The 16,667-nt window shown below is 37.6% G+C and overlaps 3 protein-coding genes across 3 annotated transcripts; all 3 read right to left on the reverse strand.

The window, feature by feature from the left end:
* Positions 1-731: 731 nt before the first annotated feature.
* TPR2 (Tetratricopeptide repeat (TPR)-like superfamily protein) lies at positions 732-5,742 on the reverse strand. The gene is made up of 9 exons (XM_090314222.1): positions 5,451-5,742; positions 5,102-5,287; positions 3,875-4,087; positions 3,477-3,668; positions 3,193-3,395; positions 2,986-3,064; positions 2,541-2,676; positions 1,172-1,261; positions 732-1,070 (listed from the first exon to the last, which is right to left on the reverse strand). Exons 2-9 carry the CDS (start codon positions 5,204-5,206, stop codon positions 997-999), a joined length of 1,092 nt encoding a protein of 363 aa, XP_090170348.1. The 5' UTR covers positions 5,207-5,287; positions 5,451-5,742; the 3' UTR covers positions 732-996.
* Positions 5,743-6,693: 951 nt separating this feature from the next.
* Positions 6,694-11,873, reverse strand: LOC120078316 (Transducin/WD40 repeat-like superfamily protein). The gene is made up of 8 exons (XM_039032551.2): positions 11,071-11,873; positions 9,880-10,092; positions 9,589-9,789; positions 9,066-9,173; positions 8,749-8,886; positions 8,392-8,643; positions 7,334-7,654; positions 6,694-7,234 (listed from the first exon to the last, which is right to left on the reverse strand). The coding sequence occupies exons 1-8, from the start codon at positions 11,626-11,628 to the stop codon at positions 7,067-7,069; spliced, it is 1,959 nt and encodes a 652-aa protein (XP_038888479.1). The 5' UTR covers positions 11,629-11,873; the 3' UTR covers positions 6,694-7,066.
* A 2,269-nt stretch (positions 11,874-14,142) lies between these two features.
* LOC120078024 (uncharacterized) lies at positions 14,143-14,664 on the reverse strand. Its single transcript, XM_039032197.2, has one exon. It carries the CDS (start codon positions 14,662-14,664, stop codon positions 14,143-14,145), a length of 522 nt encoding a protein of 173 aa, XP_038888125.1.
* Between the last annotated feature and the right edge of the window lie 2,003 nt (positions 14,665-16,667).

A 16,667-nucleotide genomic window follows, 5' to 3' on the forward strand; every position in this document is an offset into this window, starting at 1 on the left:
TGTTTTGATTAATTTAATTAGCCAAATTTCAAAAACAAAAATTTTTATAGTGTTTAAAACTTGATTTAGTTTTTAAAAATATTGGTAGAAAGTAAATGACAAAACAATAAATTTAGAGATGGAAAGCATATTTATAGTCTTGATTTTAAAAAATTTTAAACTAAAAATCAAACCGCCATAGTTATTCGAGATTAACATATTTGAAAATATTTGAATCTCTTGTTTTTAAACTTTTGCTTTAAAATCTCTAACCACACACTCTTAAAAGGTTTTTTTTTAAAAAAAAAAGAAAAAGAAAAAATATATACTTTTTTTAATTATTTTCAAATAAAGAAAAATGAGTCAAACTTATTTACAAATTTATCAAAAATTTACCATCTATCAATGTTAAAGAATTCAAACTGTAAAAGGAGGCATTATAATTAATGCTTTAACCAGAAATACGTGACAAATAAACATTTGAATATATTATACAATCAATTGAAGGAGCGCAATTGTGGCCAATTTCCCCACACCTAATTACTTTCTACTCTTTCCCCCAATTCATCTGAAAGAGTGAAAAATATCAATTGAATCAATTTTATCCATTTTGTATTAATTTTTAACAGAGGGTATAAATTGATTTGATAAAATTACAAGTTTCAAGGGGGGTAATCTATTTTCTTCCCATTGAAATATCAATATTAGTTGCCTGATTTTAATTTTGTGAAATTTTGTGAACTATGCAAAGATTTGACACTATTGTCCCTCTAATGAGGCCATTTTCTATTTTACATGTTCCATTTTCTATTTTACAGACTCTTAACAAATGAGAATAATGAGAATACATTTTGGGTTGCACTAGAACAAGTACTGTTAACCTATCCTAAGTCAATCATGAAAACAAAATTTGAAAAATCACAAAACTCTAATTGACAGAACCAACATACAGTATTGACCTAAGCAAAAAGTTGCTATGGAGCCAACATGGTACATATGCTACTTGATCCAATAAACTCATGAGAGAAGAGCCCATCTCCTAGCTTTGAAATCTTTGTAAAATTTTGAGTTTCTTGAAACAACATAAAAGACTGCATCCAAAAGAAACAAATAGAGAGAACATAAAGTCATTTTCATTAGTTTTGATGCAAAATAGTTATGATGTTAAAAAATGATAAAGGTAACATCAAACCTGGTATTCCTGGTATAATGTAGTTAGGCTCCTTCAGAACGTCGTGAAGTGTTCTCTTTTCATGAACTTTGATCCATTTAGAGTCTTTATCTGAAAAAATAGTGCCTAGAAATCAAATGACAGTCTAAAGAGTATAATCACCACACTCGCTTATTGACCTTGTTTTTCTAGTACAACAAGTGAGGATATAAGAATTTGGACTTTCAATCTCAAAAGAGTACATATCAATTACCATTGAGCTCTACTCTCCTTAGCTCAAATATTAACCTTTTAGTATGGACTAATGTTTATACGCACACAAAATATCACCTAATCTTAGCTTGAATGGAAAATGGAAGAAAATAAACAAATCTGCGGGTTAATACACACATATCTCGCCTCTCCAGTCATTTTCCTTGTTTATGCGGCAGTTGCATGGATTGAGTGCTGAGGATTAAATAGTGAAGATTAAGAAGAGTTTTCATACATAATCATACATCTAAGGTATATCATGTGTGATAGTATTCTCTAGGTAGGCTATCAACAAGGGAAACAATACCCCAATTGGAGAGGGTTTTTTTTTTTTTTTTTTTTTTTTTGATAAGAGAGTTCTTTTGTAATTCACCCATAGGTGTTTGGAGTTCTCCTGTATTTCATCAATCAGTGATATTATTTCTTCTCAAAAGAAAAAGGAACAAGAGAAACAATAGGACACTCAGAGGAAAACAGTGAACTGCCAATTCAAGGAAGATGGTTAGTTCGTAAACGCCTTTCGTTTCTGAAAATCAATCCTAAAATTTGGCCTAACCACTCTCCTATCCTATCCCTACAACTCAGCCAGCTGACTTGTTTTACTTCACAAATGCTAACACCTTATCGACTTTTTCGACAATTATTTGCTTGACTTGACTATCTTACCCCTCCACAAAGCTATCAGTATGGCAAGAAGAAAATGTTGTGCAAGTGTTCTTGCATAGATGGGATGCAATAGTAAAAGAACCTTGCATGAAAAAGCGCTTAAACAGACCATTCACAACCTTAAGACCTTTTTTTTTTTTTCTTGGCATATTACAGTTAAGATCAGCAGCGAGTTTAAGATTTTATACACCACTAAACCATTTCAACATCCAAATGTAATCGTATTAACACCCACATCCTTTGACTGAGTTTTTTTCATTCTAGGTTATAACATGCCTAATCCTAGATAGTGGTTTTCTTGCAAAGAAGGATTGACTATGGGGGGGCCAACTGCAAAAAGTTCCTGACAACACTGTGGAAGACTACACCATCTGTCACCCAACTTAATAAGGTATAGTTCAAATAACCAATAAGGGAACAATTGATAAGAACGGATAAAATTTTCAGCAAAAACAGAAATGAAAAAGCTTACTTGCAGAAGTGATACAATTTGAATCTTCAACTGCATCTTTCTTGTCATGTGCAATGCTTTCTGCATTAGACGCAATGGTTCCCTCTAGAAGATTTCGTAAAATTCTCTCTTTTGATAAACAAATTCCTGAACCAACCTGATACAACCAATATTTAAAGATCATTATTTTGGACAGAACTAATTGATTGAAAGAATTATAAGGCTTACACCAATGATTAAGATGCAAAACCTGCCCTCTATCACAAGTGTATAAACAAGGTAAACCCAACGCCAGTAATTAGAAACCTCACTCCATTGCTAGCTTGCAGTTCAGAAGAAAACAGACACAATTTATGTCCACACAGAAACTTGCAAACACGTGGTTTGATAAAATAAAAAACTCTCCATTTGATGAATTATCAAAAAGAGGGTATTTCTATGTAGCATAATTACATGTAATAGATACCTCATAATATAGTTCAACTGCTTCACGGGTATATTTGTTATCCGCATCCCATGGCAAAGGAGGACAACCTTCTGCAAACATGTTTGAAAGTTAAGGATTCTAGAAGCAGAAAGGCATACTTGATAATTGAGGGTTTTCCAATTTCACAAATAAAAAAATAAATAAAGAAAAGAAAAGAAAAGAAAAGAAAAAGAAAAAAAAAAGGATATCATATCCAGATGAGCTGAAAACATATCAGTCTCACAGAAATCCTCGATGAAGTCGCTGGACATAACTTCTGCATACAGTAGAAGAACTGGCCAATGGAGAATGTTATTTTTATCTAATACCGGCTTTCTTAATCCAGTTAGTTCTTGATACGTAGCGTTCCCAATCTTCAAACCTCTATGCATGATTGCAGAAAGAAGTTTCTGCATAACTTACAATAAAGCAAGAATTGAGCAGCTAAATGATAAAGCAAAAGTATGACCATCAATTGTAAATTATGATACCTCTGCCTCAGAAATAGCCTTTGTGACTAGAGCCTCACGTTGTTCCTTCTCCAATTTCAGTGAATCAATCTGCCTCTCGATCTTTTTGATTTCCACATTATTTGGGTCGCACTTTATTCCACTTACACAGTAGGACTTAGCTTCATCTAATAAATTCAGGGAAAGAGATGCTTTAGCAGCTCGATAAATTGCCTACACAACAATCACATCATTTCATTAAACTATATCATTTTAGTTTAAAACATAAGTCAAGCAAGAGGGAAAACATTATATTAGAGAAACTCATAACTCATTACAGAAGTTAAGATTATAACATTGATGGGGTCTTTTTCCCTAAATAGAGAATAAAGTTACAAGAATATAAGGAAACTCGTGTATTTGGAAGAAAAAAAAATTACCTTGATGTTTGTGGGACACAAATTGATTGCCTCCTCAGCATCATTAAGGGCTCGTCTATAGTTTCCAAGTAGTAAATTCACATGAGCTCTATTTGCAAAAAGAACAGAGTTCTCAGAGTTGCTTAGGGCTTTCTGATTAATTGCCTTAGTGTAGCAATCAATAGCATCAGCATAGTGCTTTCTACCCAACCTGACAAATTCATTCCCCTTTTCCTGCAAAGAGAAAACAATAGGAGACATAAAAGATAAAACTGGAGCTACCCACACGGAGAGTGAGATTGATAGGGTTCTTTCTAATTTGTTTATCAAATGATAGTCTACCCACATGAAGAGTGATATTGATAGAGTTCATTCAAACTTGTTTATCAAATGATACTGAGACATTCAACATTAAAAGGCATGTTTAAGAGTGATTTTAAAATAGTTAAAATCACTTTTGGCACGTTCAAAATCACTTCAAAACATGTTTTTAATCATTCATGATCAATTTTAATTGTATGAACATCGCATTTAAAGTTATAAAACTAAACATTAAACTGATTTTGAATGATTAAATACATGGTTCAAAGTGATTTTGACATGACAAAAGTGATTTAAACCATATCAAAAACCCTCCCAATCATGACCAAAGACTATGGTTTCGATTGCATACCAATTTCAAGTTTAAACAATAGAGTAGGGGATTCAGAGACTTAATTTCCCAATCATAGAGAGCAACCTTTACCAATTTTTCAACAACATACATAATTAAAGCCACCACTACCAGATTCTACCCTTACAATACCCATACTGAAGAATAAAACGGCACAAGACGACTGAACAAGATAAGGAGAAAAACAACAGAATAATAATAAATTATCACACCAAGCCTTCCAAGTGATCATCTTCTAAAGTACTATTGAACATTTGCATACCCATCTTTAGAACAAAACAGAGAGAAACAGAGAAAGAGATAAACACACAAAACGAATATCCTTGCCAAGAACTTTTACTCATGTCCAACTTCTTATAACAAAAATTATTCAGCCGTACTCGTACGAATTTAGAGCAGTTAGGCAAACCACATGAATTTAAGTATTTAAGAACCCACAGTTAACAAATCAAGCTACAGAACAATGGAGTCCTCCCCAACAGCCAAAACATCAATTTCCAATCATTTGAAGTCACCAGAAAGTACAATTGTTCATTTAGAACTCGCCAAAACATAAATATGATATAGAGAGAGACCTTGAACTCGAGGGCAGAACTCTCTTTAAGCGCAGCTATGGCATCAAGGTCAGCTTTCTCGTTCTCTGTTAAGGGATTCGAACCATCCTCCATCCATAGTGCCATAATTCGTTCAACTTTTATCAGGCAAAGGGAAGAGAAAGCGGAGAAGAAGCTCAACCCAACACAACTCAACTCAGCTTGAGCCTAGCGAGAGGGAGAAGGAAAAGATGAAAGGCAGAATGTTGAGAATTAACGGCAGGCAGATTTTCCATAGAAATATTGAGATTTTAATTCTAATATCTATATATCTATCAATATCTAAAAGGTACATCAAGGGAGAATCAGTGTAGACGGATTGAGAGAATACCAGTAACGACAAGGGAGTAGACAATCAATGCAAAACTGCGAGGAGGGAGGCTGCGGCAGCACGAACTGAAGGCAGGCTACGGCGGCGATAGCAGTGGAAGGGCGAGAGAAGGCGGCCGCCGCGGCGGCGAGCAACGGGAACGCGGAGGAGGAGAGGGCGTGAAGAATAGAAGAAGAAAATGGGCTGATTTTCTTTTTTAGAAAAAGAAAAAAATAATAATTATTAAACTTATGAAGTGATAGTTTATTAGTCCATAAACTTGGGATAATGGTAAGAAATTATTCAAAAAGTTTTTTTCTTTGTGTTTAGCTAATTGTTTTAATGGATTATCCTAATACTTTTTCTGTCAGAATCGATATCGAGACCAAAACAAAAATTTATTACTTTATATTATGACACATTTAATGACGACTTGAGAGGAAGAAAAAAAAAAGGCCTAAATTTTCCATTATGGTGATCTATCTGATGCATAATCACATACTTTCTTCTTCGAACATTAGTCCGTTTATTTTTAGGAAAAATATCAATTCATTATTGAATTAATTTAAACATTGTACTAGTAATAGCGTCGATGTAAACGCTTAACTTTAGTAAATGTATCAATTAATAACCTTCTTCAAACTTAGTTCGAAAAATATGTGTAGAATATATAATAATTTCCATTAAACTTATAAATTGTTATAAGTGAATCAATGTATGTCCTTAATTAAGATTACATTTAAAAATCATTCATGCATTCAATAATTACACGTCTGTAGACTTATTCAAATGTCAGATTAATAAAAGGACAATTAGTTGAGAGTGTAAACTAATTTGTTTATAAAAATTTAGAGAATTTATTGATAAAATTATGAATCTCACACAATGTTCATCCATACAAAACATAATAAAATATGTAAATTGATATACTTACAAAAATTTATGATTTAAATTGATACAATTACTCATTTAGAATTTAAATTTATATAACTTCCAATTGGAGATATAAATTGATAATGGCACTACCACCAAATGTAACTATTTCTCCCAAACTCAATTAATATTGAGATAGAATTTCTGGTAAAAACATATATGAAAATATTAAAATCAAACAAAATCAAAGAGATCATCACGTGTGACCCTGAGTGGCTTTAAGTAGAACACTTTAAAAAAATAATAAAATAAAGAAATAAAATAAAATAAAATCTTGTAGTTAGCCCAGAAAGGAGAGGGGAGAAAAAAGGGAGGAAATAAAAAAAGTCCATTTCAAAACTAATGAACTATATCAGCAGCTCAGCTCTCAGAAGAATAAGCAACTCCAATTCCAAGTTACCAACAGTAAAATAAGCTACAAGGGTATTGCACAAATAATGTACACAAGGGGATAATCTTTCTGCAGCTCATATCTTACAAAAAAAGAATGATACAAGGTTAATACAGGCTACAGCTATCTCTTTTCAGACCTAAATTCTTACTGGTTGTCAAGTAGGGCTGCTATATCAAATCGGACTCGAGACTGGCAAAACTGCCACCACTCCGGCATGGCCGAAGGATCTGCAGCTTGGTCAACCATCTCCAATTTTTCATATCAACGACAATGGCTAGGCAAAGCCAAACAGCACAACTATAGAATATGATCATTTATCTTCCTCCTCAGAATCAGACTTCGCAAAGACAGGTTCTGGCTGAGTATGCGAATATGCCGGTGCAATGTACTTTGGATCTTTTGCTGCAACATCAGCATACTTCAGAATAGCTTCTCTTGGATCTTCTTCCATCCATGTCTCCTTAATCAAACCTCCTTGCTGTAATGATGCAAAACAATCAATTCATTCCCAGTACCAACAACAAACAGAAAATAAAAAGTTGGTTTTGCGTTTTGAGCGAAAATGGACAACGGTTACCTTCATGAGATACTGGGTTAATAAGCTTCCTTGACTTGTACCAACCCTTCCACCGAAGCCTGGTCCGTTAATTGGGAGTTCAGGTTTGTGAGACTTGAGTGGGTCCTTGAGTATCTTCTCTCGCTGGCGCTTTCGGCTTGGTGCATCTCTAAATAATGGTAGAGCATGTGGGTTGTGAATAACAGGTTTGGCCTCAAAATCATCAACAGATTTTTTCCTTGGTGCACGTGCAACACACACTAGAGCTCCTCTCTCACTTAGTGTTGGATCATACAGTACGTGAGTTCCTCCCTGGCTTTTATCTCCGGAAGTAGCAAATATCTTTACGAGGGAAGAAACGTAGAATTCTATAAGCTACCAGCATTGTTTCAATTTGCAGAGTATGGAAAACTTCAAAATAAATAATACATCCACCAAGTAAAAATGAAAGAATACAAGGACATAAAAACACCAAGCCCCCAAAAATCCCTCTAAAGAAAGGAGACCAACCAAGTAATACATTGCCTAGGAATAATTACAAAAACAAAATCAATCATATTTCGTATATCAGAAAAATGAATGATCCCTCAGATAAATAAGAATCGACCCTTCTTTTTGAAAGGCGGATGGAGGAGCACCCCGATTGCACTGCCCGCGGTGTAAAACCAAACTCCTGGAAGAAGCAATTCCACACAGACTTCACAAGCTCATAATACGAGCTCCTATTGACTCTAACCCAGCATGGTAACACCAAAAATACTCGGTGCAAGAGTTAAATATTTACATGTACACCCGTCCATGCATGGAAAAATGTTTTGGGCTATATTGGGGATGCTAACATGGAAGTTAACCACGGAAAGAGTGTTGATGTTCAGCACAGGTTGGGGTTAGATGCATCACAAATCAATGCAATTTCACAATGTACAAATTACAAGTAAGCTTCAGTGACATCATATATAGTGTGCTGAAATGAAAGGTCACAGAAGGTCAATGACATGTCTACATCTTCCAGATCATAAAGAATAAGCTCTTTCATGCGTTTTGCATCATGTTATACGGGAAAAAATTAACAATTGTACCTGATTTAGCTTCGGGTGCCAAGCACACTGCACAACACTACAAGTAGGGGATATTCCTACCCTAGAAACAAGTTCCAGCTTTGTTCTGTCATAGAAGCAGAGCAGACCTCCCGTTTGGCTCTCCTTTTCGACAGATGTTCCAGTCAGAAAGAGTTGCTCATCAGGACTAAATGCAATATTTGTTTGGGCGTAATTATTCGGGAGATCATCGAACACCTTGAGGGGTTTTTTCATCTGGCGCAGATCCCAAACCTGAGAAACAGAATATAGTTACAACTAACGAGAAGAAAGGAAAGAAGGTGAACAAACAACGAGAAACAAGTGAAAGTAAATTCTCTAAGCACGTTGAAAACATACCTTAAGGGAACCATCAAAGCTTCTTGACAGTAAAATTTTCCCATCGCTTGAAAACTTAAGAGCAGTGATATCATCTGAATGACTATTTTCAACGTGTATGTCAGGTCTGCTTCCCCATCCAGGCTTAAGGTTCCATATCTGCAGAAACATGGAGCAAGGATGATAATGCATGATGGCAAGACGTGTTTAAGTAGAACTGAACTAAACTAATGAGAATGCAAAGAAGATGCATCTGCGGGAAGCAAGAACTAAAAGATAGTTCCAAGCATTGAAGTTAACTGCCAAGAGATATGAGTCAGAATGACAATCAACGATACCTGAATAGAACCATCACCTATCCCACCTACAATGCTTTTTCCTTCACGATCCCAAGCACATGTTGTCACAGGAATTCTTCCCGGCCTAGCCAACTTTGGTTTGATAACCTACACATTGAATTACCGGCAGGATTTAATGGAAGCCTTGATCCAATATGCGCCTTCAGCAGCATACATTACGGTTTACAATTTCAATTTTTAATGGAAAATTGTGACATGTTGGCTAAAAAAGAGGAACAACTAAATAAAAGCATTCAACAGAAAAAAAGAAGGAAGATCTAAAAGGAAAAATATCTAATTCATTCCAGTTTCCCATAAATCTCGCTTTAGAGTTTTACATTACACATATTACAGATGCAAACATTTCTTTTCCAGAACCTCCTAGTCCTACAAGCCTGTGTAACAAAATAACAAATAATGGAACAATGGAAAAACTTGCTGTAGAACAATTATAGGATTACTGGTACACATTGAAAAAATATTATGTTATTTAAATGCAACAAATTTATAGAAAAATGAAAACCTGCTTTTGACTCTTGAAGTCATTTACATCCCATATTCGCAGAGATCCATCTTCCGATGATGTCAAAATTGTCTCTTTAGTTTTAGGGTGCCACTCTCCACAAGTCAGTCCAGATATGTGCCCTTTAGTGTTCTTCAGATCACGTATATACATATCTCCCTTCATAAACTCCCCTAAAGTAAGTCCATCACGATCATAAATCTGAAATGCCAATAAGATAAACATTAATTAAATACTAAATGTTTCCATAAGCTAAAGGCTCATACAACAATTGAAAATCTTCATTCACACCTTGGCTTGAGCTGAGCCCGTCACACACATAAAGCGGTCAGCTGTTGGACTCCAACTAAGATTACGAATTTGATGACCTTCAAATGGTTCCAACTGTCTGAAGGATTGCAAACGAGAATTCATCCCTTGGAAGTCATACATTCGTACGGTATAGTCATAACTACCAGAAAGAACTCTAGACCCAGTGTGGTCAACAGCAAGAGCAGACACTACCTGTCAGAAATCATTCAAAATTAATATGCAAGTTCATGACATCTCAGTCACTACCATAAAGCCAAGCCTCATGTTAAAAAGTAAACATGTACCAAAATCTAGTGACTATAAGTTATTAACACTAAATGTCGACTTCTACTCCTGCCTTTTGGGTGTACTTCTCTTTGGGTTTCAGCCCTTAGAATATATATTTTAGCTCCATATCAAATATATGGTTTGAGAATAAGGAAGCACGAGGCCCTAGAACCTCGATATTAGAAAACAATCATCTTTTAGATTGGATGTTACGATCGTTCCAAAACAAATAACTAACTATCAACACTTCTAGATCAAATATAGTATTGCCAGTTTGCCACTTATTTCTCCCAGAATCTTTTGCACCATCACCGTATTAAAACAATAGGTGATACTAAAAACAATATCCTAAAACTCCTAAGCTTCTGAACATAGTGCAAGTCCTTGAGTAATTATTCTTGAGACTTGCACTCTCCTGGGTGAGCAATAACAATGAAAATCCTTCCTAAAACTATATAAACCAAATGAGTTAAATGGCCAACAATATCTAGTCACCGTTCTCTATACTCCATACTTCTTGTTTGCATGTTCAAGAGAGGCTAGCGGTTAGCCTAAATCGGATTGATATGGAATGGGAAAAGAAAATAATCATTGATTTGCGCTTATACTTTCACCATAAACATCGCAAAATTGCTCATTAAATCCATGCAAAAATCAAGCAGAGTCGGTGAACGTGAACAATGTTTAAAGATAAAAAATATTTAAGCGAAACCCAACTTCAGCAGCTTGACTAATTCAAGCTACGTTGATGTCCACTGCTTGAAAGTGCCAAGCCTGAACACGTTAAGGAGCCAAAACTAGAGGCACCAACTAGAAAAGCCAATAAGTTCATTCTTTCCTGATTTGGGGCAATGAACGAAATAACAAGAAGCTGAATAGAGTGAACAGTAGAACAGTTCAAACCTTAGTATGGCCCTTGAGCACGATCTCGTTGCTCTGCGGAATTCGATACCGATTCTCCTCATATTCTTCCTCCTCCACATCCGAATCCTCCAAATTCGAGCTCGGTGGCGGAGGTGGTGGTCCAATCATTTCACCATCGTCATCCTCATCATCATCTGAACCCTCGCCAGGCGGCGGCGGTCGCGGAGGCCCAATAATTACATCATCATCATCTTCATTCAATTTCGACTCAATGGGCGGGCGAGGCGGACCAATCTTCGAACCATCATCAGCATCACTGTCACGAATGATCCCACTAGGCCCAGAATCGCTCATAACAGGTGGGTTGGGGGTTTTAAAAGTACGAAGTGAATTGAGCCAAGCTTTGGACGAGGAAGAGATAGAAGGGAGGGCATTATCATTCTGCGAAGAAGAAGATTTTTCTGAAATACTGACTGAAGTGTCACGACGAGTGGTTTTATGGATGGCTTCAAGAGGGGTCTGCGCTTTGGATTGCTTCCCGAATGTGAGAGGGAATTGAGCTCTGATGCCATCGTATATCTCCGCTTCGTCCTCCATATTCTTACGAAGAAACTTGCTTTCGTTCAACCTAAAGACGATATCAGTTCGAAAGCGAAATCGTCTATCTATCTTCCGTTGTCCGCCATTAACGAAAGCTAGAAGAAATTTGCACTGCTCTGCAGTCTGCCCTCGAGGAGGAAGGAAGAACGGTGAACACGACCGGCGATGGAGTCGGTTAGTTTGTTTTCGGCCTCTCTTCTCGGGCTCGGCCTTATGGGCCAGTATGTATAGTACAACAGTAACCGGAGGAATTTTTTTTTCTAGTGTCAAATGTCTATATTAGCCCTCTGAAAATCCATATTATTTCGTATAATATCTCACGAAATAACATTAAATATAAAAAAACGTTAAAAGTATAATATGAGATCAAACAACCTAAATATTAATAAGTAATGTATTAACCCCGTCAAAATGAGCATAACTGACATATGATTGCCTTAGTAAATTTGTAATTCAAATTTTCATATCTTCAATACATAATTTTTAGTCCATTCAAGGTACTTATATTTGAAGTTCAAAATTTTCTTTTAATTGTATTAGATTGCTGTAACTTTTAAATTGATACTATTCGTAATTAGAAATTTGGATTTTTCTCCAATGTAATTATATTATTTCTAAGGCAAAAGTTTAATGGTGATTGGATTATGCCCTATATTGGGTCAATCAAGACTTTCACAACCATTTTCAAGGCTTGTTGTGTAACGACCCTACTTTCCTACTTATTTCTAGGACGCTACTTCATGCATGCATAGGCTTAACCGTACATTCCTTTTTCCTAAACAAAAAAAATAAATAAAATAGCCGAAATTTTATTTAATTGTGCTCAAATGAGCAAAGGTATGAAAACATAAATAAATAAAATAAAATAAAATAAAAATTTACCGTTCGGGGTACCCCTAAACCCAATTTTAAAATGGAAAAATAATTAAATAGTCAAATAATAAAATTAATGAATATTGCATGAGAGTTTAAAACGCCTAACTCCTAAACCAGACTCCAAAACATGACACTGAATGCGGAAGCAGTAAGTCGTCCTAGTGGCCAGGTCACGGATCTCTCTTATCATGCGTCGGTCTATCATTACCCTTACCTGAAAAATAGGAAAAGAAAAGAGTGAATATAAAAGTATACTCAGTAAGCGGCCCACTACTGGACCCACTCAGTGATCTGTTAGTCTTTCCATTGAACCAAACTGCACAAGGGCATCATAGGCATAATGGATGAACCCGAAGGCACGCTTTCATAAGTAGTGACACCAAAGGTCATAAACATAAACATAAGTGGTGATCCCAAAAAGGACACCAAGGCTCACAATATGCGATGTGCATAACCCAATGGCAACACTAACAGTCACTACAATCTCAATGGACATAAGTATGCAATCAAGGTCATGAATCAGCATCAAACTTTATCACAATTACCCATACATCAAACTTTAGCACAGTTACCCATAGATCAAACTTTAGCACATTTTACTCATATATACAGTGACACAAGAATTTTCCTTCTGACCAACAAGCTTATCAAGATCTTAGGGCAATACCGGCAGTAAACCACTTACCTCGAAATTATGTCGAACCGTTAGCAACCAAACTCCAATTATCAACCAAATCCCTCTTTGACTCGAGTCAGACGCTCGAATTACCCTAGAATAAACCAATTTAATGTTAAACCTTATAAACACAACCTATTCCCCCAAATTGCACCAAAAAAAACTTCAAACCACTCACCCAAAAGAATGTCGACGTAACCAGAACTACACTGAGCTTCAATGACGGAATCCAAAACAGTCCTAAGCCAAGCTGAAATGTTTCAAAACTAAATTCTAAAATCCAATAAACACTAACATTCACCAAACCAATTGGGGAAACGAGATTTGAATCAGAACAATCAATATAGCTTACCAAAAGGCACCCAAGCGAACCTTGATGCTGTTGGACAGTACCGACAAAATGTCTTAAAATTCTGAATTGAACAACAACGCACCCTGAATTAACTTAAATCAGACCAAAATCGGTAGCCATTCAGAGCCCATTAACTAAAAACCAAAAACTTAAATCTCACCAAAACCACGTTCTTGGCAGAACCGAAACGGTCGGCGACTGGCGAACGCAGAACGGAAACAGAAGAAAAACAATTGAAGAAGTGACGACGCGGTTGGAAGCGAACGAAACTTCGCCCAGCTAAAACAACCAGAACCTTGTACGGCTAGAGACCCATGATCGAGCGCCGAACGACGAGCGAGACGCGCTGGGCTGAGGCGCAAGGAGGCGGCGGCGGAGTAGCTGTGTGAAGAGGGCTTCGTGCGACTAGAATGAGGAAGAAGAATAACGGGAAAAAAAAACTCTTGCACGCAAATCGAAGTTCCTTAAACCCTCATTTATAACCCCACTTCCCATTCTATTTTCCTTAATTTAACTATTAACTCTCTTTTTTTAAAAACATATATATGCATAAATCTTTGGGGCGTCACACTCTTCCCCCCTTAATAAACTTTTGTCCTCAAAAGTTCTAATCCTGGAAGAGCTCTGGATGCAGTGCTCTCATCTCGTCCTCTCGCTCCCATGTTGCTTCCTCAAACTGATGGTTATGCCACAGAACCTTCACCAGTGGCACCTCCTTGCTGCGCAAAACTTTCACCTCTCTGGCCACAATTTGCGCAAGCTTCTCCTCATAACTCAATTTTTCATTCAACTGCAAGGGCTTAAAGTCCACCACATGAGACGGGTCTGTTAAATACTTCCTCAGCATGGAGACATGAAAGACATTATGGACCATGAAGAGAGACGGTGGCAAGGCCAAACGGTAAGCCACAGAGCCGACTCCGAACTTTGGATCATGTTTGGAGAAGTACGATAGTTTTCTCTGTCTTATGAAGGAACCATGTCGAAGGAACTCGGCAAAATGACCATGCTTCAAGATCTCAAAGGGCCCTACAAAACGCAGACTTAACTTACCCTTCTTCCCGAATCTCAGGACACCCTTCATTGGCGCCACTTTCAGGACCACTTTGTCACCTGCCTCGAACTTCATATCTTTACGCCTGACATCCGCGTAACTTTTCTGTCTACTTTACTCTGCTAGCATTCTAGCCCTAATCTTCTGCATGGCTTCATTCGTCAACTCCACTAACTCAGTTCCCACCAGTTTCCTCTTCCCAATCTCACCCCAGTAAACATGAGACCTGTAACCTCTGTCGTAAAGAGTTTCAAACGGCGACATGCCAATGGTAGCCTGATAGCTATTATTATAAGAAAACTCTGCCAAATGCAAGTGGGAGTCCCAAGCCCCTGAGAATTCCAACGCACAAGCTCGCAACATGTCCTCCAACGTCTGATTTAAACGTCATGTTTGCCCATCAGTTTGGAGGTGAAAAGTTGTACTGAAGTTCAACCACGGCCCTAACGTTACCTGAAGGCTCTTCCAAAAACTGGAGGTGAAACGAGTGTCCCTGTCAGACACAATTGATATTGGCACACTATGTAATCTTACTATCTCCTTCATATATAGCTGAGCCCATTTACTCACCGTGTACATGGGCTTTTTTGGAATAAATGTGCCACCTTGGTGAGTCTGTCTATCACAACCTAAATCACCGAGAAACCCTTTACTGTCCTAGACAAACCCATAATAAAATCCATAGCCACGCTCTCTCATTTCCATTCTGGCACATCCAATGGTTGTAGCAAGCCTGCTATCTTTTGCCTCGGGGCCTTCACCTGCTGACAAACTAAACATCTGTTGACATAGTCAGCTATCTTCCTTTTCATATTGGGCCATCAGTAATACCGCTTCACATCTTGGTACATTTTGTTACTACCTGGGTGCATCGAGAATGGAGAGTTATGAGCTCCTACTAACAGTTCCCCTTTCAGGCCATCATCTGCTGGGACGCACAACCGTCTCTGATACAAAAGATCCTTGTCCACCGACACAGAAAATTCACTTACCTGGCCCGACCCTACCTGATAACATTTCTGAACCAGGTCGGGATCACCCTACTGTGCAACAATAATCCTCTGCCTCAAGGTTGGTTGCACTGTCAACTGAGCTAGCTGTGAAGTGACTTCCTCTACTGCCACTGCGATCTCTGCTCGCTCTAGATCCTTACACAACTGAACCTGCTTAGTGATCAAGGCGGGCAAACGAGTGACCTTTCAACTAAGGGCATCGGTTACCACATTCGCCTTACCTGGGTGGTAGAGGATCTCGCAGTCGTAATCCTTTACTAACTCAAGCCACCTGCGCTGCCTCATGTTTAACTCTTTATGGATGAAGAAGTATTTCAGACTTTTGTGGTCGGTGAAAACTTGGATCTTTTCCCCATACAGGTAGTGCCTCCAAATCTTCAAGGCAAACACCACCGCTACCAATTCCAAGTCGTGAGTCGGGTAGTTTCGCTCATGGTTTTTCAACTGACAGGAGGCATAGGCGACCACCCTACCATGTTGCATAAGCACACAACCCAAACCCTTCTTAAAAGCATCACTGTAGATCACAAAATTCCCGGAGTCGTCTGGTACGGTGTGAACCGGTACTGAAACCAACTTCTGCTTGATGTCTTGAAAACTGTCCTCACAAGCTTTGCTCCAAACAAAGGAAGCTCCCTTCCTAGTTAGTTGAGTCAACGGCGCGACCATGCTAGAGAAATTCTCTACAAACCTATGATAGTACCCAACCAATCCCAGGAAGCTGCACACCTCACTGACCATTGTAGGGCGAGGCCAATTGGTAATGGCCTCAATCTTAGCTGGATCGACTGAAACCCCGTCCTTCGACACCGCGTGCCCAAGGAAGGACACCTTCCGTAGCCAGAACTCACACTTAGAAAACTTTGCATACAGTTTGTTTTCCCTCAGCGTTCCTAGGACCTTCCGAAGATGTTCCTCGTGTTCTGCCTCTGTCTTGGAGTAGATCAAGATGTCATCAATGAAAATAATTACAAAGATGTCCAGAAAGTCCATAAACACCGAGTTCATCAAATCCATGAATACTGCTGGAGCATTGGTCAGACCAAAAGACATTACAATGAACTC

The sequence above is a fragment of the Benincasa hispida genome, chromosome 5, assembly GCF_027475165.1.
Source record: "Benincasa hispida cultivar pf3 chromosome 5, pf3_genome.v1.1, whole genome shotgun sequence".
In the NCBI taxonomy this organism is placed as follows: domain Eukaryota; kingdom Viridiplantae; phylum Streptophyta; class Magnoliopsida; order Cucurbitales; family Cucurbitaceae; genus Benincasa; species Benincasa hispida.